At 37.9% G+C, this 24299-nt stretch overlaps 1 protein-coding gene and 1 pseudogene across 14 annotated transcripts in view; both read left to right on the forward strand.

The window, feature by feature from the left end:
* Positions 1-24299, forward strand: part of Pde4dip (myomegalin) — a 235864-nt gene that overhangs the window by 19321 nt on the left and 192244 nt on the right. The window contains exon 1 of one of the 14 annotated variants that reach the window (XM_046467235.2): positions 17493-17815. The exons of the other annotated variants lie outside the window; for them this stretch is intronic. Within the exon in view, the coding sequence (XP_046323191.1) occupies positions 17796-17815 (20 nt within the window). The 5' untranslated portion in view covers positions 17493-17795. Of the gene's footprint in view, positions 1-17492; positions 17816-24299 lie in introns of those variants that run through there. 14 annotated transcript variants of the gene reach the window in all.
* LOC124108747 (U2 spliceosomal RNA) lies at positions 7809-7908 on the forward strand (annotated as a pseudogene).

Below are 24299 nucleotides of genomic sequence, written 5' to 3' on the forward strand. Positions count from 1 at the left end.
GATACTAGCAAGCTAGTGAAGACTTGAAGCAGGAGCATATGATATGGAAAATGTTATACAATGTCATGCTACTGTTGGACAATAGACTTTCAGAGGTCAAGAATGGAAGCCAGGGAGGTGGCTTTGAAGGTTGCTGCAGAAAGTAGCACAAATATGAAATAATGGTGACAGGCATTGTGGTGGTAGCAGAGAAGCTGGTAAGAACAGAACAGATTCAAAATATATTTTGAAGGTAGAGTCAATAGGATTTGCTGGTGGATTGAATGAGGGGAATGAAGTAAAAAGAGGAAGTCCACAGGATTTTTTCAAAAGAGCAACTTTCCCCTTTATCCATAGTAATTAATTCAGGGATGGGGACTGGACTGTTAGTTCAAACAGGTTTATTCAGGAGCCTCCTGGAAGAGAGCTTTGCTTCTAATGGATGTGAACCTGGGCAGAAGGTAGGTCTGGGCGTCTTGGTAAGTAATTTGATATTTTGCAGATTTTGAAAACAAAACCAACACAGAAAATATTTGAGGGGTGAAGAGAGACAACTCCATTGTTAGCTGTACTTGAAACATCTGGTTGAGATTTTTTTTGTCTAACCCTAGTTTAGGTTTTATCTCCAGTCATTATAGGGGTGCTTAGATGATGAATCAAAGAGATGCAGATCAGTGTAATGGAGAGGACCCTGGATAATATAAAAAATAACTCCACAGAAGGTTGCATATGGTTGTTAAACAGTGATGGTGTTTGTATGGTGCAAGGAGGGCAGCAGACATGTGCATCTACCCAGTCTTTTTTTTTTTTTTTTTTTAATTGTAGTTGTAGGTGGACAGTATGCCTTTATTTTGTTAATTTTATGTGGTGCTGAGGATCAAACATGCCTCACACATGCTAGGCAGGTGCTCTGCCACAGAGCTATGACCCCAATCCGTCCTCTGTGTCTTATTTGCTAGAGAAGCCTCATAAATACTGATGATTCATACTGGCTTTCACAGGAGTTCTAAACAGAATTATATAATGATTTTATATTGTGATTCCTGACATTCCATGGTAACAGCATTATCATTTATCACCATTAGTACATTTATAATTTGCATTATTAATAATATTTATTGATGGACTAGGGATATAGCTCAGTGGTACAGGGCTTGCCAGACATGTGTGAGACCCTGAGTTTGATCTCCAGCACTGCAAAAAAATTTATTGAGCATATGCTACATATGAGGCCTTATCTTAAGCACTTTACAAAACCTCATTTAATTCCTAACTATAATTTTGTGAGAAAGATGTTATTATTATCCCCAATTATATGGAAAAGTTAAGTAATTTGACGAAGTCTTACAGCTATAAAATGGTAGAGGTCATGCTTAATTTCCTGGTGCTAAATTTCTGTTTCATGTAACTGTTTTTTATCCATCTTGCATGTTTTTAAAATGTTTCCTTGCAGTGATGCTGAGTATTTGCTTTCCCTTAAAAATAAATTAATTTGAGTTATCTCTCTCCTTTTCTTTGTTAGCATGGCTAAGGGTCTGTCAATTTTATTTACTTTTTCAAAGAACCAACTTTTAGTTTTGTCAATTTTTTCAGTTGTTTCTTTTGTTTTGATTTCATCTCTAATTTTTTCTTGCCTTCTACTGCTTTTGCTGATGATTTGTTCTTCTTTTTCTAGGCTTTGAGATGTAGTGTGAGGTCATTAATTTGTTGACTTTTTCTTCTTTTAAGGAATGAACTCCATGCAATGAATTTTCCTCTTAGTATTGCTTTCATAGTGTCCCAGAGATTTCGATATGTTATGTCTGTGTTCTCATTTACCTCTAAGAATTTTTTAATCTCCTCCTTGATGTCTTCTGTAAGCCATTGTTCGTTCAGTAGCATATTGTTCAGTCTCCATGTGATACAGAATTTTTTATTCTTTATTTTGTCGTTGATTTCCAATTTCATTCAGTTATGACTTGATAAAATGCATGGTAGTATCTCTACTCCTTTGTATTTGCTAAGAGTTGCCCTGTGGCATAGTATAAAAGTACATGTATGAAGAAGACTTGAATTGGGTGTCAACATACCTTATATACAAACAGAGATATGAAAAATTATGGTGTATATATATTAAGAATTGTAATGCAAAAAAAGTACATGTATAATGGCATAAGTTGACGTGAACATACTTTATATACTGAGATACAAAAAATTGTGTTCTATATGTGTAATAAGGATTGTAATGCATTCCACTTTTGTCGTGTATTTAAAAAATAATAAAATCAATAAAAAACAAAAATAAAAATAAATTAAAATAAAAATAAATTAAAACAAAACTATAAATGAATCAAAACAAACTATAAGACTCTGCTTGAACTTAGATAAAAACAGTCTGGTCTCCAAATTAGCATAAGTGTGAAAATGTCATCTGTTTGAAAATAATAAACTGCACTATTAAAATCTGACCTTGTGAGGACTTGCTTTCTAATTTATATGGTAAAACCCTTGAAGGTGAGCACAGAGAAATAAATAACCTGTTTAAAACAAAAGGAAATGTACCTGGACATGACCAAGAATCTATCAAAAGAGTATCAGAGAGCTTCACATTCAGGTTAATAAAAATGGGTGAACTGCACATTTCCAAGGAGAATCTGGAACACTATTCAAATAACAAAGACTTAAAGCAAGCTGGGCTCACTGCCCAGAATAATAGGCACATGCATTCACAGAATTTTGTCCACCATTATATGCTCACCCACCCCCACATCTAACCTCATAACTCTATCAAGAAATAAGTGAAACCAGTGCAAGAGATGTTGATGTGAGAAAGTGACCCAAGTGAATAAACAGAAACAATACCATATTTTAGCATTTAAAAATCTCCATAATAGTCCACTCTGTAACACTTTTTGGCTATGTAAATCTTTACTTTGAAATCTCCAGCTAAATATTGTAACCAAAAAGTGCAACTTTCTTGTAATTTAAAAAATATTTTTATTAGTTGTTGATGAATTTTTAAATTTTATTTATTGGTATGTGGTGCTGAGAATCGCACCCAGTGCCTCACACATGCTAGGCAAGCGCTCTACCACTGAACCATAATCCCAGCCCCATTTTATTGTAATTTTAACAAGAAAGGTTTTCATGAATTGCACATATCTTCTAAGGAAAAAATATTCTTGGTAGTAATTAAAGCATTTTCTGGAGAGAAATACATGAGGAATATACTCTACAAGATGATCTTTGGAAAGTGCTATTTATTATTCCCTTTATTTCACCATAAATCTAATTTTCTGTTGTGCAGCCTTAAGTAACTGCTCTGACTTCTTTGTTCTTCTTTATTTTACAGTGAATAATAGCTTCTTTGTGAATAAGAGGACTGAGTTTCAAACTCTATGGTGTGACTTTATATAAAGGGAAATATTAGTTATTATTAGTTATATGTTATATTAGTTATTATTGCTATCACTACATAGCAGATCAGCCCAAAATGTTGTGGTTGAAAACTACACATATTTAGTATTTTATTATGTTTGTCAGGTTTGTGTTGCTGTGACCAAAATACTGATGAGAACAACTTAGAGAAGGAAAAGTTTATTTTGGCTCACAGTGTCAGAGTTTCAGTTCATGGTTGGTTGAGTCCATTGCTCTAGGCCTAAGGTGAGGCTGGCATATCATAGCAGAAGGGCATGGCAGAGAGAAGCTGCACTGGACATGGTGACTGAGAAGCAGAGGGAAGAAGGGGAAGTTGGCCACAGGGAAGATGAACCCTTCCACAGCATGCCTCTAATGACCCACCTTTTCCAGTCTTACCCCACCTTACAACCATTTAGTTCATTCCAACTAGGATGGTTTGATTAGGTTACAGATCTCATGATCCAATCATTTTGCCTCTGAATATTCCTTCATTAACACAGGAGCTTTTGGGGGACTTCATATCTAAACCATAACATTATGCTCAAAGATTATAAAGTTCAGGAATCTGGGAGCAACTTAGCAGGGTACCATTAGCTGAGGGTCTCTTATTCTCTTGTAAGGTTATAGTCAAGCAGTTGTCTAGGGGTGCAGTCATCTTAAGACTTGATAGGGACTGACAGATCCACTTCCAGGCTCTCTGCCATGGTTGTTGGCAGGCATTATTTCCTTGGAGGCTGTTGGAATGAGTTCCTGTGTACACCATAGGTAGGTTTACAATATGGTAGCTTACCTCTCCTCCTAATTGATGGAAGCCACAATTAAAATAACCCAGTCTTGAAGGGGACATCCCATTCCTTCTATCTTATTGTTTTCACTAGAAGTTAATCATTAGGTCCATCCCAAACTCCAGGGAGAGGTATTTAAACAAGTCTTTGATTACCAAAGATCATTGGGAGCCATTTTAGAGACAGCCAACCATTTCCTGAGCTCCTGGAAAGTAGAGGAGCAATAGGAGTCATTCCTCTTTTCTTTTGGATGGAGGCTAGTACAATCAAGCACAAAATGCATAGGGAGGGTAACCAGAGCTGAGGCTGAAGACTATGACAAGCCATGTAAGCTTCCTTTCAGTATGTTGGCCTGTATCCTCAGAACAATAACAATCTCAAGCTCGACTTTTGGGTGTCTTACTTCCCTCCATGTCACAGGTAGAGTTCAAAGTCAAAGAGGACCAGAGGTTAGGCTCAATCCTTGAAAATTATTTGAGCTAAAGAATTAGTGTTTTACTGTCATCTGAATTGGCCACTGAGCTATATACATACTTCAGTAAAAGAAAACTGGAAGCAGAGGCCAAGATATAGTCAAGAACCTGGCCCATTGTTCATCTCTCCAGGTTGAGGTTCAAAGCTATAACACCAGTGTTCTACCTAGAAGGTCAGTTAACAAATGGCACAAACAACATGAGACCAGAGGAATGGCTGGCTTGCAAGACAGATATAGGCAGAAAGGCAGGAAGATAGGCCCAGGCTATCCCACCATTGGAAACTAGATAAGTTATCTGAAGGAAAATGCAAATGCCTCATGCCTCCAGGGGCCTGACAGGTAGCATAAATCAATGAGGCAGGTTAGGTGTAAGAACAGAGAGAATAGTGTCTGTGACTGTAACTATCTGGAGCACTTGGGGCCCAACACACACAGAAAATCCCTGAGGCCCCACCACATCTGTAAAATAGATTCTACCAGCAGGGGGCACCTGTAGATGGTTTTCATTGTCATAAAGTAGTTGTGGGTGAGCCGCTATTACCAGTAGAGGCTCTGGATTGAAGTTTCCTAAGCAGCTTAAATTCACTGCAGCCTGCATAGAAGATGAAGGGTGGCTACTTTGATTTCCAGATCTGACTTCAGACTATTTGACAGGAAGACTAGAAGTGACAGATTTGATTTTTGAGGTGAGCAGGAAGGTACCTCTCTCCAAGTTGGGGCTAAAGATTTTCTTGAAAAGACAGGCTTTTAAAAAAATTGCATTTAGTTAAATTAGTAGCAAGTCATGAGGTAACCCATATTTCCCCCCCTCTCCTGTCATCTTCCCTTCTTGTCCTTTTCTGCCATCTCCCCAATGTTCTAGTTACCACAGAAACTTGCCCTTGAGACTTGAAACTATTTAGGTTGGAAGAGCTGGTGTTGGCTCAGATAGCTGTTTTTACCTTGTGGTGTCTCAAAGATGCGCTGATGTGTGACAGTTCACAATATACAGACAGAGCTGTTGCTAACATTTGGTCAGCAGAATATAGTACTAGAGAGACCATAAGGTTGCCTCTTGGCACACCACCTGGGGATGAAAATCCAGGTCCCTGACAAAGGTGAACACAGTAAGGCATTCACTCCCAGGATGATATAGATACAGGGTCAGATCCTGTCTTTATTTAAGAATTGCATTCAGGAGCCAGCATGGTGGCAGGCTTCTGTAATTCCAGCAACCCAGGAGGCAGAGGCAGGACAATTTCAAGTTCAACTAGCTTGGGCAACTTAGCAAGACCCTGTCTCAAAATAAAAAACTAAAAGGGCTAAGGTTATAGCTTAGTAGTAGAGTGCTCCTGAGTTCAATCCCTAGTGCCAAAAAAAATTGTGTTTACATATTTTTGCATTAATTTTGTTTCCAAAACTATTGTATTAAAAATTCACTTCTCTTAATTACTGAGTTTTGGGCATCCCTTGTGTTTTGCATCTCAGGTGTGCATTGCTCCTTTCATCCTAGTTCCAGCCCTGAACATCTTCACAATTGAATCACAAAGTTGAACCAGCCAGGCACGGTGGCACAGGCCTATAATCCCAGTGGTTTAGGAGGCTGAGGCAGGAGGATCCCGAGTTCAAAGCCAGTCTCCCACAAAAGCAAGGTGCTAAGCAACTCAGTGAGACCCTGTCTCTAAATAAAATACAAAATAGGGCTGGGGATGTGACACAGTAGTTGAATGCCCCTGAGTTTAAACCCCAGTACCCCTTGTCCAAAAAAAAAAAAAGTTGAACCAGTTGATTTGGTCCATTAGCATCAGGACCTTTTGGCCTTGATTTTTCCCTCCATTTTTTCTCCTGAGAATTGATCAACACCAACAAATGAGGGATGCAATAATTCTTTTCTATGTGTCACCAACTCTTATTTAGTAAGCTCAAGTATTGCTGTACCTGTTATTATATTACTGATATAACCTAAAAATGAAATAACTTATCTGATTAAAATATTATTTTAGTTGAAAGGAATTATAGTGGTTAATGTTAGACGTCTTTGTTTTCTTTTGCTAAACTGGTATGAGTTTGATGAGATTAACTCTTACATCCACTATGCTCACTTGAACTTTGCAAGGATAAAGGACTGTTGTGGTTTGCTCATCTTTTGTATAGAATTGCCAGATATTTGATACTGAACTCAATAGCTCAGTATTTTGGCTTCTTGTATGCTAAAATTAAAATGAAAACAAAAGTGAATACACAATGTGACATTTTTCTCATTAAAATTTTCTCCTGATTGCATAAGGCTTTTTGAGACTGTTTCTTGATAACACTTGCCAGCTGGAAGAAAGGACAAAACAGCTGTTTAAACTGTGAAGAAATTGGCTTCCAGTAGTTGTAAGTGTGAAAGAGGGAATTTGTCTTTGTTGTTTATTTTGCCTTTGTCCTGGGAGTGATTATTTTGATGAACCCTCTTGGTTGTGCAGATGTGAGCCAAGTATCAATGGCGAGAGGGGGTAGCTCCTCATACTGACTGGTGAAGTAATGCACTATAGACACTTCGGATTATGATGTAAAATATTCTGTTTAATAGTGACAAAAGCTGAACTGGGAGGAGTGGTCAAAATCAATTATTTAATAATTTTAATTATTCTTAGGAGATACACACTGAATTCATTAGGGGTGAAGACTATGCATCTTACTTTCAAATGGCTTGTCGAAATAATAGCAGTGCCAGCATGGTGGTGCACACCTGTAATTCCAAGGACTGCAGAGGCTGAGGCAGGAGAATAACAAATTCAAGGTCAGCCTGGGCAACTTAATGAGACTCTGTCTCAAAAAATAGAAAGGGCTGGGAATGTAGCTCAGTGGTATAGTGCCCCTGGGTTCAATCTCCAGTACTGCAATAAGTAAATAAATGAATAAATAAAAACAGTAGCAATAATTGTATGAGTGTATGCTTGTGTGTGTATGGAGAGAGGATGAAAACAAATGTAGCAAAATATTAATAATTGATGAATCAAGTGAAGGATTTATAAGACTACTTGGTACTATTTTTGCAACTTTTCTTTTTTTTTATTTTTAATTTTTTATTGTTGGTTGTTCAAAACATTACATAGTTCTTGATATATCATATTTCACACTTTGATTCAAGTGGGTTATGAACTCCCATTTTTACCCCATATACAGATTGCAGAATCACATCAGTTACACATCCATGGCCTTTTGGCTAAGATCAAGTGTAGTATCTGTTCTTATCAGTTTAATATGTAAAGCAACTTTTCTTTTTTAAACTTTTTAAAAATTCATAATGGAGAGTATTAAAAAACAATGATACATTTTATATATATGTATTCATCTATCTATCTATCCATCCATCTATCCTCAGGGAAAAGCTAGTAGATATCATGATATAAGAAGCAAAGGCAAGGACTTTGTATGTCTGGCTTGTCCTCAGCAACATGTTTTTCTAATTGAAAATCCAATCTGAGATTTAAACTAGGATCATGCTCTCCATTTAGTTATCATTCTGATGGATTTTTAAGCCAGCCTGAATTGACTGATCGATATACACTCCTCGAACCTGACTGAAAACTGCTTACTCCATCCTAGAAAATGACTCAGGTTTTAGTGATGGTGTGGGTTGTTAAGAATGTTTGAAGCTACTTACAAATTTATTATAGTATTGTTTCTGGTTCCATAAACTTATTTATTGACCCTAACATCAATCTTTTCGAATTTTAAGGCCTGATGTCTGTGTTCAAAGAAAGGAGAATTATTCAAATAATTCACATAAGTCTTTCCTCACTATTCAACCCCCTTCTGTGAAATTTACATATCACATTTCTTGGATGATTTCCCCTCCCCCAACATCAAATACTCATAAATAGTGGGTGTTGAAAGGATGAGGGGGATTGTGTGAGTAAATTGCCACCAGCTGTCTGAAGGCTTGGTCATAATTTCTTCCTTGAGGTTTTGTTACAGCTGACAGGGTATAACCAATGAAAGAGATGAGTCTGAAAACACACACACACACACACACACGCACGCACGCACGCACATACACACACACACACAAGACAGTTGGGAGATAAAGGGAGGAAATGCCCACTTTTTTGGTCTCTAGGACTCTTGCCAGCAAGTGGGGGAACCACTTATTCAACTTCCTTGTAAGAACTGTAGTCTCATGATAAATCAGGAAGCTGAAAAATGGAAAATCTGGGTCATTGGCCTAGACCTGGAGAGCAATTTGGAGCAGAACTGAAATTAAAATTCACAACTACTATACAGGGTTGGAATCCTGCCTGGCATGCAAATATTAAGGAAAAATACCTGATTTATAGAATGTTTAAAATGTGCTGGGTACTGAATTAAACACTTTCAGTATATTATCGCATTTTGTTTTCACAGTGACCCTATGGAGTGGTCATTATCATCAAGCTTATTTTACAAATGAGAAATCTAAAGCACAGAGTTATAGTAACTTGACCAACATCACAGGGCTGAAAATTGACCACAGAGCCAGTAATCTTAGCAACTTGTATAGTCTGCCAGTGCCATTGGCTACACGGCACTGTCCTTTCAGATGAATGGTACCGAAGGCAATCACCCAGGGGAGGCTGTGAACATTTTTTTCTTCCAGTGAAAATTGAAACATTTTTTTCAACAGTACTTTTTTAAAATTGATTTTTAAATTGTTAGTTGACAATTATTGCATCAATTTATGAGATACAATGTGATATTTTGATATATGTACACATTGTGGGATGATTAAAACAAGCTAATACGTTTTTAATGAAAGTACTGAATTTTACAGTTTTAGTATCCTACCTGAATGCTGCCTACTCAATGAAAATTTCTCTAGTCAAATTTAATTTTGTGCTCTCTCCTTCATGTTCTATTCTCTGTGCTTTATACAAACTGATTTGTGTTATGTTTGATGAATACTTGCCTTGAGTTCTACATGAAGTTTTAAATGTGTAGTACAATGTCTAGCAAGAGCTTTGTGTTTGCTGAACTAAGGCTGAATCAAATAAACTTAGGTAAACAGATTGTCCTGGAGTTTTGTCATCTTTTGGGAATAAAATTAAGACCCATCAGTATTAGCTACCAGATTAAAGTCCCTTATAAACCTCCTTCTTGCCTACCATAAGTATTTATGCTTAACCTAAGGGTTGTTTTCCATTCTTTCATAAACTTTTCCTGCTCTGATCTCTGTTACTCTGAAGCACAGCTGCCACTTTGCCTGCTATGTATAGTCTTCAGAGCCCCACATCTCACCACCCGCTTCCCTGCTCCAGCTGCTGAAGGACAGATTTTGCCATTCATGTATATACAACCATTTCTCTCCAGGTTACTTGAATGACCTGTGTAACTAGGTACATCTATGTGATGTAGTTCTGCCTGTTAGGCTCTTACATTGAGAACTTAGACTCATACATGTTAACAGACTTGAATTTATGAACCCTATTAGAAAGTTTTCTCCATGGAAAAGTCCAATATTACATACTTGGCTCGCTGTATCTATAGGTTCCACATCCATGGATTCAACTGCAGATGGAAAATGGGGAAAAAACTGCAGCTATATTGAACATGTGTAGGCTTTTTTTCTTGTTATTATTCCCTAAACAGTTCAGTATAACAACTATGTATGTATCATTTACATTTCATTGGTGCTGTAGTTTGGATCTTGAATGTCTCACAAGGCCCATGTGTTAAAGGCTTGTTCCTCAGTCTGTGGTATTGTTGGGAGTTGGTAGAACCTTTAAAAGGTAGGGCTTTGTGGGAAGAGGTTGGGTCACTGGGGTGTGCCCTTGAAGGGGATATTGTAACCATAGCCCCTTCCTCTCTCTCTTTTTGCTTCTTGGCTATCAGGAGTTGAATAGGGCTCCTCTACCACGTGTTAACACCATGATGTTTGGCCTGTACTTCCACAGGCCAAAGGCAACAGGGCCAAGTGCTACAGACTGAAACTGTGAGAAAAATAAGCCTTTCCTTTTTCTAAGTTGATTATTTCAGGTATGTTGTCACCACAATGACAAACTTATAATCAAGAAATAATTTAAAGATTGACTAAATTATGTATGTTTTGTGCATGTATGAATATGTCTCTGTGTATCCCATTATTATATATAATATACCAATTAAAAAATAATTTTAAAAAGTTATTTGGGAGGGTGTTCATAGGTTACACGCAAGTACTACACCATTTTATATAAGGGACTTGAGCATCAGTAGATTTTTGAGGGACCAATACTGTCATGGGCTGAGGACAAAGCCTTCAATAAATGGGCCTTTGTGAGATAATTAAGATCTAAACTATAGCACCAATACAATATAAATGTTATGTAAATTGTTCTTATACTGTATTATTTAGGGAATAATGACAAGAAAGTCATCTTTCATTCTATACTGTCTTAATTCCTTCCAGTCCATGCTGGTACAACTCGCTTGTACTAATTTATAATCAACTCTTCTGGATAAATGTCATACCACATGCCATTCTGAAAATGCTCTCTCTTTTTTTTAATTGATTGGACTGCTTATGAGTCTGATGTGAGATAATGGATCCTTTAGATTATTAGAAATGTTTTTGTCCAGGGGAGAGGCACACCCTTAAGATTCTTAGAGGCCATTTTGTTTGACTGAAAGGATGTATGAGACATCCAGTAAATCTTGAGGTCTTATCCGTGGGTCTAACAATAACATCTTGGATTTGACTTTTGTCCTGAAGCCAGTTCTTATTTTGAAAGCTACTGCTGTCTGAAGAGATGGGGATGAGAAGCCGTTTTTCAATCCAGCAAATCCTGGCTCTTTATACTTTCTCTGAATTCTGCTCAAAAATCAACTCTTTTTTTTTCTTAGCTCAGGTTTTTCTATTCATACTTTATCATAATGTGGTTTTAAGAAACCCATTAGCACTTTTGAAATTTGGCCTAAAAATCTTCTGAGCCTGATCTATCCATTCATTAGGTGGATTTTGTATTTTCCACTTTATCAGAAGAAATGATTTTGATAAACTTTCTGCCACTATATGATGTAGGTCATCTTTTTCCTGTCCCCTGTAGTATTTTCATCACTGTCCTTTACAGTTTTCCCATCAGTCTCTGCAAAGTTCTTCCAGCTTTCACTAGCACTTTCCTTGAGGCCTGTCTGGCTTCTGCAGCATCCATGTAACAAAGTCATTGCCATTTGTTTTAGATTTTTGTTATAGCAGCATCCTGCTTCTAGAAAACAAATTTGGTTACAGTTATCTAACACTATTTAGTAAATTATTCCAAAACTTATGGCTTAGTACCACAAACATTTTATTTATATCAAGATTTGGGGTGGTTCATAATTCTAGCATAGTTCGGCAGGGCAGCTCTACTCTCATCTTGGCCACAGCCAGGCTTGTTCAGTTTTGTCCAACTAATGAAGGACTCTTCACACCTCATGCCTGGCACCTCAATGGGAACTGCTGGATACTAGGGCTCCGTTAAAACCTTCCCCCTCTCTGTGAGTCTGAGGGCCTTTTATATTGTTTCTCTAGCATGGTAATTTGACTTCTTATGTGGGACCTTATGGCTTCAAAAGCCAGTATCCCAAGAGTCTCACATGGAAGCTGCAAAGCTACTTATTAACCCTTCTTTCACAGTCAGACATCTCTTTGGCTGCATCCTATTAGTTAAAAAAAGGCCAACACAAGTTAAAGGTAGAAGAATTTGATTCTACCTCTCATTGGGAGAAGTAGCCAAGAATTTGTGGTTGTCTTTACCACAGATCTCAGAATGTTTCCAGAAGCTGGGTGCTGTGGTGCACACCTTTAATCCCAGCAGCTTGGGAGGCTGAGGCAGGAGGTTTGCAAGTTCAAAGCCAGCTTTAGCAATTTAGCAAGATCCAAAGCAACTTAGCAAGATACTTTATCAAAATAAAAAAAAATTTAAAAAGGGATGGGTATGTAGCTCAGTGGTTAATCGCCCCTGGATTAATTTCCCAGTTCCAAAAAAAAAAAAAAAAAGGAATAAATCCAGAAAGGACTTTGTTTTAAAATCCAGGGTTAGAGAGATGGACAAAGGACTTCCAGGGACCAGGCAGACATCTGCTGACGAGTAGTCAGCTGAATAACCTATAGTGATCAGTGAAGTGATAGATATTGCAGACATATTGTCCTCCTATCTAAGTGTTCAGAGAATGTTAGGTGTCAAAATCAGAGAAGCACTGTGCATAATGGTTGAGCATGACATTCTGAAACAAAATTGATTGGTTTAAAATATCATCTTTGCCATATATCAGCTCTGTGGACTTAGGTAATATTCTTCACCTCAATGTGCTCCACATTAATTATTTATGAAATAAAAATAAGGAGAGCCTACCTCATAAAGTTATTGTGAGGATGAAAGAAGTTATTATACCCAATACTTTTAGAAAAGAATCTGTCAAAAATATATTAGACATTATTATTTTTCTTATTGCCATATAGATTATGCAGTTACCCATGACAAGAATCATAGTCCTTCTTACTCAGAATGAAGTTAGAGCGAAGAAAAGAAAAATAATTTCTAAAAAAATTGGAGCTGCAAAAGATATGACTTTTTATTTTGTGTCCCCTTTAATCAATTAAAATATTTTCTGAATCACAATTAGTTGACCAAATTAAAAGCAGTTCATTCAGTAAGAAATAACTGGTTTAATTCATTGATATCATATATATAGATTATTTCAGTTCTGGTCCATAAAACTGGAAGCAGATACACAAGGAAAAAAACGTGTGGCTTTTGTATGCGATTCTCTATTTCAAATGGTAATAAAAAATAATATGTCAGAATAGGCCAGGATATGCTACAGTAACAAATCCTTAAATCTCAGTTACTTAGTAAAAAACATATGTTATTCTCATTGCACATGTTTCTGTTTGGGTCAGCAAGATGGTTGTGATCCTCATAATATCCAGACCAGATTAATGAAATCTTCATTTCAAAACATACTGATTTAGTGTAAATTGACAATGGCCAATCATATTCTGGCTCTGAAAAACATCTAGATTTTACCTGAGTAACCACATGAGACATCCTTTCATGTTTCTATGGTCAAACCAAGTTTCATTTCATTGGCCAAACAACTAATTTTAAATAGGGTAGAAAAGGGTAAAGTTAACATCTACCCCCAAGGAGAAAAAAGTTTGATGAAAAGCCAGAAAGCTCTACATGTAGTTAGTGACTGGTAGATTATATAATTGTTCCACAAATATTCATTCTTCAACCCTATACCCTGAGTGAAGACTACTCTTTTTTGAACCAATGACTTTGGACTACATCGTATGACTTACTTTGGTGAATGGAATATGACAGAAGGAATAGTGTACTGGTTCAGAGCAGAGACTTTTAAGAGATGTTTTGCATCCCTGCGAACTCTCTTATATTTCTGTATTCTTCCAGGAGAATATTCCCCAGATTGCTGCTGCTTCTTCAGCAGGGGTCCTGGAATGAAAAAATGTATGAAGCTGACTTAACCTATACCCAACCATATCTAGAGCACAGATCCTTGAGTAAGAAATGGATGTCTGCTGCAAAATACTGAAATTCTTTGTTACGTTGCATTGTTTCAGCAAAAGATGACTAATGCAGTAACTCAACACAGAAAGATTTCCTGAATACTGGCTGCTATAAATAATGGTTTGTAAGTAAGCATATGAAATAGAAACTTACTGATTAATAGTCTACGAAACGGGGGCTGGGATAGTGGCTCAATGGTAGAGTGCTCGCCTAGCATGCGCGGGACCCGGGTTCGATCCTCAGCACCACATAAAAATAAAGGCATTGTGTTGTGTCCATCTACACCTAATATATATATATATATATATATATATATATATAGTCTAAGAAACATAAAGTAAAATAAATGATGCAAAATTGTATCCTAAACAGATATAGTTATGTATCTAAAATACCTTATAACCATTGAATCATTTATCTATTAAATAAGGAAAAAAATTTAGAATGATAAATCCTAATGCTAAGGATATATAAGATGATAAAATTAGAATCCTTTTACCCTACCATTCCTATGTCTAAGAAGTTATCCTAAAGAAATAATTTCTCTTAGTCCATTCTGGGCATTCCTGTGCATTCCTTAGTCCTTTGCATTCCTGTTATGCTGGGTAGCTTTATAAAAAATAGAATTTATTTCTCACTGTTTTGGAGACTGGTAAGTCCAAGACAAAGGGGCCAGCAGATTCAGTAACTGGGGAGGGCTGCTGTATACTTTCAGGATGGCTTCTTGTTGCTGCATCCTCCAGAGGGTATAAATGCTGTATTCTCACATGATGAGAGGTACAGACAGGAAAAAAAGACTAGGCCACTCCCTTCAACCTATTTCATAAAAGCACTAATCCTAGTAATGAGGGTATGGCATTCATGACTTAATCACTTCCCCAAAGGTCATACTTCTTAGGCTCTACTCTTTAGTCTCCACAATCTATGAATTTTAGAGGAATCCACACATTCAAACCATAACATAATTCAAAATAATAAAACAATGAAGGCAGGAATGTTTGAGATGAAGGTAGCTAATATTAGAAACAGCATAACTATGTAATAATAGGATATAATTAAGTAAGCAATGGTTCTACTGAGAATATAAAACATTATACAACCGTTAGAATAACAGATATGAACATTCCCTAAAACATGGAAAAATATTTTAAAAGTGAAAAAAAATATACACTTATGTCTAAGCTGTAATTATATGTAAATAAACATAACTATATATGGATAATGGTTGAATGGCATATGGAGAAATGTAAACATTTGTGCAGGAATAGTTATATGAGTGAATATTTTTCTTTTGAAGTCTAACACAAAAATTGTTTTTTGACAACAAATATGATTTTGTATAAAACAAAGAAGTTTCTCTTCTTCTTGAGAATGTATTCTTATCTGTATCAGCCTTTTGTTTGTGTATTCGAGTCAGTGTTTGGATTAAGAGTTACACTTTTAAGAGACTGGAAAGAAATTTAACAAATTTCAGGATAAAACCAACTACTATGTTTAACCATAAAGCTCTCATAAAAAATGTAAAAAAAAATTTGAAAAAATATTCAACAAATTATTAACATTGATTATCTCTGGGTAGTGAGGATAATTTATTTTTTGTATACCTTTATGTGTTTTTCAAGTGTTCTATGATAATATTATGAATTTTTAAAAATAGTTATTTTAAAAACAAATGAAACTATTTTGTAACTTCACTTCTGAGAGCCCACAGTTTATCTGGTTAGTGCTATAATTTCTTGAATGCAATGCGTGTCTGGTTGTAGACAGAGCTCCTCTCTTCAACTCAATAGCCCATAATTTGATTTGAGACACAACTAAATATAGCACCAACTTTGGTATGGAGGATGGAAATCTGACTCTCCCTGCTTTTTTGCTTCAGAGGCAGCAGGAGATTCTTTTCAAGACAGGTGGCCTGTGAGCCTTGTCAATGGTCAGACTGGACCTTCAAAATTTTCCTGATAGCATTCTAAGCTCAGGAGCAAATTCAACAAAACTAATTGTTGGGGTTTGGGGATTGTAGGCCCAGAGGCCTCTTACACAGATTTTCTGAACTCTTAAATGCTTTGTTGTCCTATCCTCCCCACCCCTACTTTATATTGGTAATTATTAGGAGAACTAAAATAGGAAATGGGAGGCAAGATGACAGTTTGCCCAAGAATACAGACTCCTTACAGTCCTGCAAATACTCAGGCATGCCAGAGTCTTTTCTGAGTCAAACTCTTAGGATGCCAGAGAGAATAGATTCATTACCTTGTTGGTCATATCTGGAAATTCAGAGAACAGTGCCTCTGGAGCCATGTTAAAGAGAGGAGAACCTGTATCAGAGTCTCAGCAGAGACTTTGAGCTTTCTTAGCTTCAAACTTATCATCTGTAAGCAAGTATAACTAAATCAACATTGCCACATGTAGGCATTATAAAGCTTTTTGCAAATTAAAAAAAAAAGGTCAGTGGTAATTGCAAATAATAACAGTGATTGTGTCATTTAATAAAAAAAGATTTTATTTCAGAGCTAGAAAGGAGCTTCAGGCTATAAACAGTCTAATTATGGCATGTCTGCCTTGTTTAAACCTTGATATATAAGTAGATGGTTCAGTGTCTGAGGCAGTGTCATCTCAGAAGGACCTTTTCCGTGATCTTAAAACAGCCCCAGGGGGAGATTTGAGCTCCTGATTGCTACAGTCTTAAAGTTTGTCTAATGTTTTCTGGGATGTCCAGAAACCCTCTATCTCCTTGGAGCTCATGATATAGCCCAGTTGCTGTGGAAAACGACAAGAAAGGAGGTAGAATACCACAGAATCAAGGAATGTTTTAGATGAAGGTAGCTAATAAGGGTAAGATGCTTCCCTTTCTGAGGGACTGTCCCTAGCTTGTGGTGAAACTAACGAGTCACATCTCTGGGAAAATAACTCATGTTCTGTGACCAGCTAATGCATACATCTGCGTTCAGGCAGGATTGCACTGGAACCTTCCTAGACTCCATCTCTGGCTCCGAGGTTACCTGTGGGTGGGTGATGCAGTCGTGTACGTGGGAGGACCTCCTCTCCAGATTTTCCCTACAGTTGGTTGGTTTTATTCAGAGCCTCTCATTGGGATGAATGCAGGATAGATGATATGGGAAAGCGTCCTCTAAGCCCCCTCCCCCGTTGTCAGCATCATTTCTTTGAGTCTGTGAGAGGCCGTGAAGACCCAGGGATGTGTTGAGGCATCCTGTAACCTGGGCGGATTCAGCCAGGAGCACACTGGCTGTGGGGAGCCCCGCCTCCCTAGCTCGCGGTTGACAGCTCAGCTGGTGCGGAGCAACTCGTGCCAGCCAGTCGTGTCTCAGCCTGGGAGTGTGTGCGTGCACCGCCCGCGCCGCTGCCTCTGGCCCCAGCTTCCAAAAACAGCTCCAGCGCAGCTCCGCTCAGCGTCCAGCTTGCTCCTGAGAACAGTCCCTCCCTTGTGCCGGTCGCACCGTTAGCTGGAGGTTCAGCCACGTCAAACTGGTTTTCTGAAAAAGCAGGGCGAGTTCTCTCTTTGCCTCCGACACCGAAAGAAGGAGCTGGGGAGGAAAAAGCTTGGGCTTTTTGCACTGGAGATTCCTGAGCAAGGCTTCTCATTTTCCCAGGCTGCTTCCACTCCCGGGTGAGGAGCGCCCTGAGAGTAAGGAAAGAACCTGGAAAATGGAGCAGACGTGGGCGAGGTACGTGAGCTGCTTCTTTCTAGCTGCATCAGGGAATTAGTGGCCCTCCTCTGTCCCCTCCCCCAGCGCCCTTAGGAAGAGGTCGCCCCTCACCCCTTGGGGCCTTTGACCGGTTCTCTTTTTTTATCTGTTTGCCCTCTCTGATTCCCAGTCCATCTTTCCTGGTCCTCCTGCACATGTTCTGTTCTCTGGTGCTTCCCTTGCTTAATGAATCTTCCTTCCACATACTCTAGACGTTAAAAATACCCAATGAGGTTGCCTGGAAGTTTTTGTAGAAATGTATGTCTTTCCCTGACTCGGTGTCCTCCTTTTCCATAGACTAGAGGGACCCCACTTGGTTTTTCTTTAGAGATACCTTTAATTTTTAGCACTTTGAACAATATCGGATTCATTTTCACCCTGCCACGTTTTCCTTCTCAACCTCACCCTGCGCTAGTCACACAAAGGCAAAAAAACTGAGTGAGCCCAGCAACACTCTTCTATCTCCAGAGCCTCTAGTTGGAGCTGACTTTCCCCAAGAAAATAAGACAAAGAGTTCAGGGTACCCTGCATTGCTCAGGCTGGAGCCAGGGCAACAGTCTGCTTTTAAGTCAGACTTTGGAGATATTTGGTGGAATTCTGTTTTCTCCAACCTCCACTCCCAACTCCTTCCCCTACATATTCTTTAAGATGGAACTCCTTCCAGGGAGGGGTAAGGATAAGGGACCCTCTGTTGAGACAAAGACTTAATTTTTGTTTTTAGGGGAAGTGTAGGTGGGGAGACTATATATTAGAAGTGTTTCCATCATAGACACATCTACAGGGTTTGACTTTGGAGAAGTGAGGTCGGGCCAATGAACATTATGATTTCTGAGAGAGTGAAGACTAAAACTACAGAAGGTAAATTGTGGGTTTAACAGTACTTATACAAAAGACCTGGTGGCGGTGGTGTGTGTGGGGGGAGTTATTGATTGTTAAGCTCAACAAGAGTAAACAGTTTAATGTGAATATTAAAGAAAGGGCAAAATGAAGCATGGGGTCTATTGCCAGACAAATTGTAGATTCTAGATTTTTAATTGTTGTTCCTACTTTTCGTGTTTCTCTGCTCTTTCTACTCAGGCATTTCCTGTCCTAGAAGAGTGTGCTGTTTAGGGAATCACTAGATTAAAAAAGTGCAAAGAGACAGGAGGGGACTAAAAGCCATGCCTTCAGGGGTACCCAAAGAACCTGAAGCTCTTTAGTCTGGAGAAGTACAGACTGGAACAGGGGAAGGATGTGGTTGTTCTCTTCAAAGATCTGAAGAGCAGTTGTTGGTGGAGGGATTAGATTAATTTAGAATCTCTTAGGAGGATGGAACAACTGATGGGAGCAATTTGTGGGGAGGCAAGTAATGACTTAGTACAAGGGAAGAGCTTTCTAAACAGCTACCTGAGCAGTACAGAGATCCCTGACCCTCAATTTATTTAAGCAAAGGCTCTATGACCTCTTGATGGTAATGATAGTGTGTGTATCAGAGATTCTTTCCATCAGTGTTTTTCACACCTTAAACCAAAAGTAATCATGTGAAAGGTTTGATAACTAGCATTGCAAAAAAAAAAAAAAGTATTATTTGTTAACTTTCAGAAGAATCACAAATTATATGTTTATAATCCAATTTTCATGAATGAGCATATGCACACTATGGTGAGCACTCAGATAAAAAATGAGAACATAGCCGGCACCCCTGAAAGCCTTCTTATGAGTCCTAGAATAACCATGACCCTTATATTGAACACCATAGATTAGTGTTGCCTAATCACCTAAGCACCGCCAGGTACTCTGCCACCGAGCCGCATACCCTGTCCTTTATTTTTTATTTTGAGACCGATCTTGCCAAATGGCCTCCAACTCATGATCCTCCTGCCTCACCCTCCTCTGTAGCTGGGATTACATTGGTGTGCCACCACACCCAACTTGCCCCTCTTTTTGTCCTTGGGCGGGGAGGGGACTATGACCTTCTCTCTGTTTCCACAGAGTGCCTGGAGTCTAGGCACTTCCATTTACACAAATGAAGTCATACATTTTTTACTTTTTATCCAGCTTGTTTCACTCAGTCTTATGCTTTTGGGATTCTTCTACATTGTTGTGCTCAGTTATTGTTCATTTGTTCTTGCTTCTAAATAAGATCTGTTTTGTGTAAATATGTCAGTTTGTTTATCCATTCTATTGTTAATAGGCATTTGGGCAATTTCCAGTTTGGGTCTATTAAAATAGTGTTTCTATGAACATTTCTGTACATGACTTTTGTGACCATATGTACACATTTCTGTTGGGTAAATAAATAGAAATAGCATCACTGGATGACAGAAAATGAATGTTTAGCTTCAGTAAATACTGCCAATTTGTTTTCTAAAGTAGTTACGAAAGAGGTTTCTAAAGTGAGTGTCCAAAGGGTAGTGACAGTGAAAAGGTGCTCTACATCACTCATCATGAGGAAAATAAAAATTAGAACCACAGTTTCATATCACTACATACACATTGAATTGCTGAAATTAAAAAGTTAGAAAAGAACTGAGGGTGTATGTTAGTGATAGAGTGCTTGCCTAGAGTGCAAGAGGCCTTGGGTTTAATCTCTAGCATTGCCAAACAAAACAAAACAAAAACAAAAACAAATTAAAAAAAAAGAGAGAGTGAAAGAAAGAAAAAGAATATACCAAATGTTGGCAAGATAAAACCCTTAGAATATTCACACTTTTTTTTTTACCCTACCCACAGTAAGAAATGTCATTTACATTGTCACCAAGTTCACTTACAAATGTAAAAAACTGAAAGTTTCATGTAACAGTACTTAAACTTACTATGTGTTTTATACTCTAATATTTTCTATTCTGTTCTTCTTTAGAAAACAAATGCTGGTCATGACTAAATTTATTTCACCACCTAATTGGTCACAGTTGGAAAAATTGTATAATTATAGCTGTGGTTAGTGTCTTAGAACCTTCTTAACTTACAGATCAGATCAGTTCATAAGTATTTATTACAAATGCAAGAACCCATAGCCAGTCACATTGGCGCATGCCTATAATTCCAGTGACTTGGGAGACTGAGGCAGGAGATCATAAGTTTGAGTCCAGCCTCTGCAATTTAGTGAGGCCCTATGCAGCTCAGTGAGACCCTGTCTTAAAATTTAAAACAAAAAAGGACTGGGAATATAGCTCAGTGGTAGTGCCCCTGGGTTCAATTCCCAGTAGAGAATGAACAAAAAACCCAAAACAGGCCCCTCTGCTAGATGCTAAGCACAAAACAATGAATGAGACTGATTCTCTGCCTTAGAGGGTTTATATTCTTATCTGTAATTTTAAATGAGGCTAAGGCAGAGAGGTATATTGGCTTCTCTGAGAGAACAGTGGAAAAATACAACTTAGGGGGTTCTGAGAATAGAAATTAACTTTAATTCCTACCATTTATTAGGCTTTTGTTGGGTGCTAATCCCTTTGCATGCTTTATTTCACCTAATGTTCAGAATCCCATGAGGTAAGTATTTATATTCTTAAGATAAAGAAATTGAACTTAATAGAGAACAAATAATTTCCCCAGGGTAACACATACAACAAAGAAAGAAATGAAACCTAAAGCTATTTAATTCTAAAACTTATGCTCTTTTTAATTTTTTTACTTGAATTTTGTAGGTAACTCAGTTTCTGAGTTGATTCTGAAACTGGCTACTTGTATTGACTCCTCTTAAATTTATGAATAAGCCTAAGACTGTGACTCTATCCCCAAATTTCATTCTGGGAAGCTCTGGAAAGTCTCTTCTCTGAGAGGTACTTCAGCTGACCCACCACAATCATATTCTGCTCAGTCTCCCCACAGAAGACAAAGTACTGGGGATTTGAGTTCTGAAAATTGCCTTAGCTGGGCATGGTGGCACACACATGTAATCTCAGCAACTCTAGAGGCTAAGGCAGGAGGATCATAAGTTGGAGGGAGGCCTTAGCACCTTTGTCTCAAAAAAAAAGGCAGGGGATGTTGTGGAGGTGCTTCAGTAGTAGAATGCCCCTAGGTTCAATTTCTAGTACTGAAAAAACAATTTAGAAATCCGATGTAAAGGATATCTAAATTGTTTTAGATGAGAGTGTTTCCCCACCTTCCCAAGGGGCTGTTGCCTGAGTGTTGCCAGACTCTGGTTAAATCAGTGGGGAGAGTGTGGTTGGTTCTAGAACAGCAAATTTCCCATGGATATGCCAACCTTACAAAAAGCTGGTTTGGTTACTAATCAAATTGAAATCCATAAATAGGGTAAAGGTGGTCAAAGGAATAAGTTCATGGAGATGATGAAGAACTTGACTCTCAGGTAGTTTTCCTTACCTCACGGATCTAGTATCAATCAGGAAAGCTTCTACTGCTCTTGAGTTTTTAGCATCCACTTATCTAGACTAGCAACTCCCTGTGTCTTCTGCTTTAGAGACTGTGGATATTTCAGAGTCAGTATTTGTATTAATTTCCTATTGTTGCTGTAACATCATACCACAAATTAATGGCTTATAACAGCAGAAATTATTACCTTGCAGTTCTAGAGGTCAGAAGTCTAAAAATTGGTCTTTGAGGCTAAAATCAAGACATTTAAATAAATGTTTGTGAACTGGTCTGATCTGTGAGTTAAGAAGTGTCTGAAACATCAGCAGGACTGTGTTGCTTCTGGATGCTCCAAGAGAGAATCTATCCCTTACCTTTTCTAGCTTCTAGAGGCTACCCACATTCCAGGCTCCATAGCCTCTGTTCATCAATGTCATCACTCTGGGCTCTGCTTCCATTATCACATCTCCTTCACTCATTTTGACCCTGATGTGTCCTCTTACAAAGATCCCTGTGTTTACATTGGGACCAACCAGATAAACCAGAATAATCTCACCCCAAATCCTTCATCCCTTTTACCAAGTCCCTTTTGCCATGTAAAGTGGCATATTCAGAAGTTCTGGGAATTAAGTACATGGGCATCCTCAGAGTGCCATTTAGCCTGCCACAATTGCTACATGCTGGAAAAGTCATTGCTAATTCTCTTCCACTTTCTGTAAATAATATTGGAAATCTGAATAAAAGTCAAACCCTATGTTAACCTTATACTACTTCTCTGAATCAAAAATAGCAACAAAGGGACTGGGGTTGTGGCTCTATAGTAGAGCAATTGCTTGGCATGTGTGAGACCCTGGGTTTGATCCTTAGCACCACATATAAATAAACAAATAAAGTGAAAAATCATTGGCAACTACAGAAAAAAAAGCAACAAAAAAGTGAACTTGAAATATTTAAGGGCAGCCTGTAAGCCTGAAGTTTAGGAAAAGAAAGCAAATTAATTATCCTATTTTGTTTTGTTTCATTTGATTTAGTGAAATGCAAACATTAATTGTATTTGCCTGTTATGTCTGTGACAATTTTGGAGAAGGGAAGTAACATTCAAGAAAAATAATGGTCCCATTTCAGAATTTGATTTTGTTTTTTCTCTTTCTGTAAGACAAGATGTTCATTTGCTAAAGCTGTATCATACTTAACAGATCCCCATTGATAAATTATTTGTATTTATTCTGCTCCATGTTAATACTTAGCTAAAGAGGAATGGGAGACATTTATATTTTTTTGAATTGATGATAAATTAGTGCAGAGTCCTGTTTACAAAAACATAGTTATGGCCAGAGATGGCAATTTGCCCCATATTACAGATGAAGATGCTGAGGCTATGGAGGTTATGTGATATTCTAGTGTTCACAACTAGTATGTATTAGGTCTGGGTAATGATGATGTCTTTACTTACTATGATGATGGTATTTTTTGTATAGCATTTTGTGTTTGGAAAATGCTTGTTTCATATTTCTATTTCTCAAACATGCTTGGATGTTGAATTTCCTGTTTAATATTCTGCTGTGCTGGTGATTAGTTTACTGGGTTTTGAAAAGGAAAGTCTGAATTGGCAACTATGATCTACCTTGACATGGTTCAGAAGTTGGATTTTGACTGGGGGAATTTGCCTCAATCAGTGCTTTTACTCCTTGCTTATTTCCCACAAACCAGATCTATGTAGACCCTACCCCAACCCCTTTTTTTGGACTGTGTGCTCATGGTGGATTTAAAGTCCTAGATGATTGGGAAGGGGTTACTTTTCTTTGGAAATGTGAGGAGACTGGGCTTTATCACAGTGCCTTCTCCATCCTGGGTGGCTGGCCTGACTGTGGCTAAGGGATTGTTGGTGCAAGACTATGTTCTCCATCCATCCATTCAGTGGATGCCCAGAGACAACACTCCCATTGAAATTGTCCCAATTTTATAAATAAAATTCTAAACTGAGTGCAGAACATTCCACGAGTTGTTTCAGGCAAAAGTTCAAATTATATTTAAAGTTACAAGAAAGTTCAGAATAAAGGAGATGTCATAATGACCCAAGATGGCTCTTTCCGATTCTATTTTAAAACATTCAGATGCACTGAGGACTTGTTGTCCTCTGAGAGCATCTTCTGAGTTCTGTGGTTAGCAA

The sequence above is a fragment of the Marmota monax genome, unplaced genomic scaffold (assembly GCF_021218885.2).
Source record: "Marmota monax isolate L192 unplaced genomic scaffold, Marmota_monax_Labrador192_F-V1.1 WCK01_AAM20220418_F8-fsc00181, whole genome shotgun sequence".
Lineage (NCBI taxonomy): Eukaryota > Metazoa > Chordata > Mammalia > Rodentia > Sciuridae > Marmota > Marmota monax.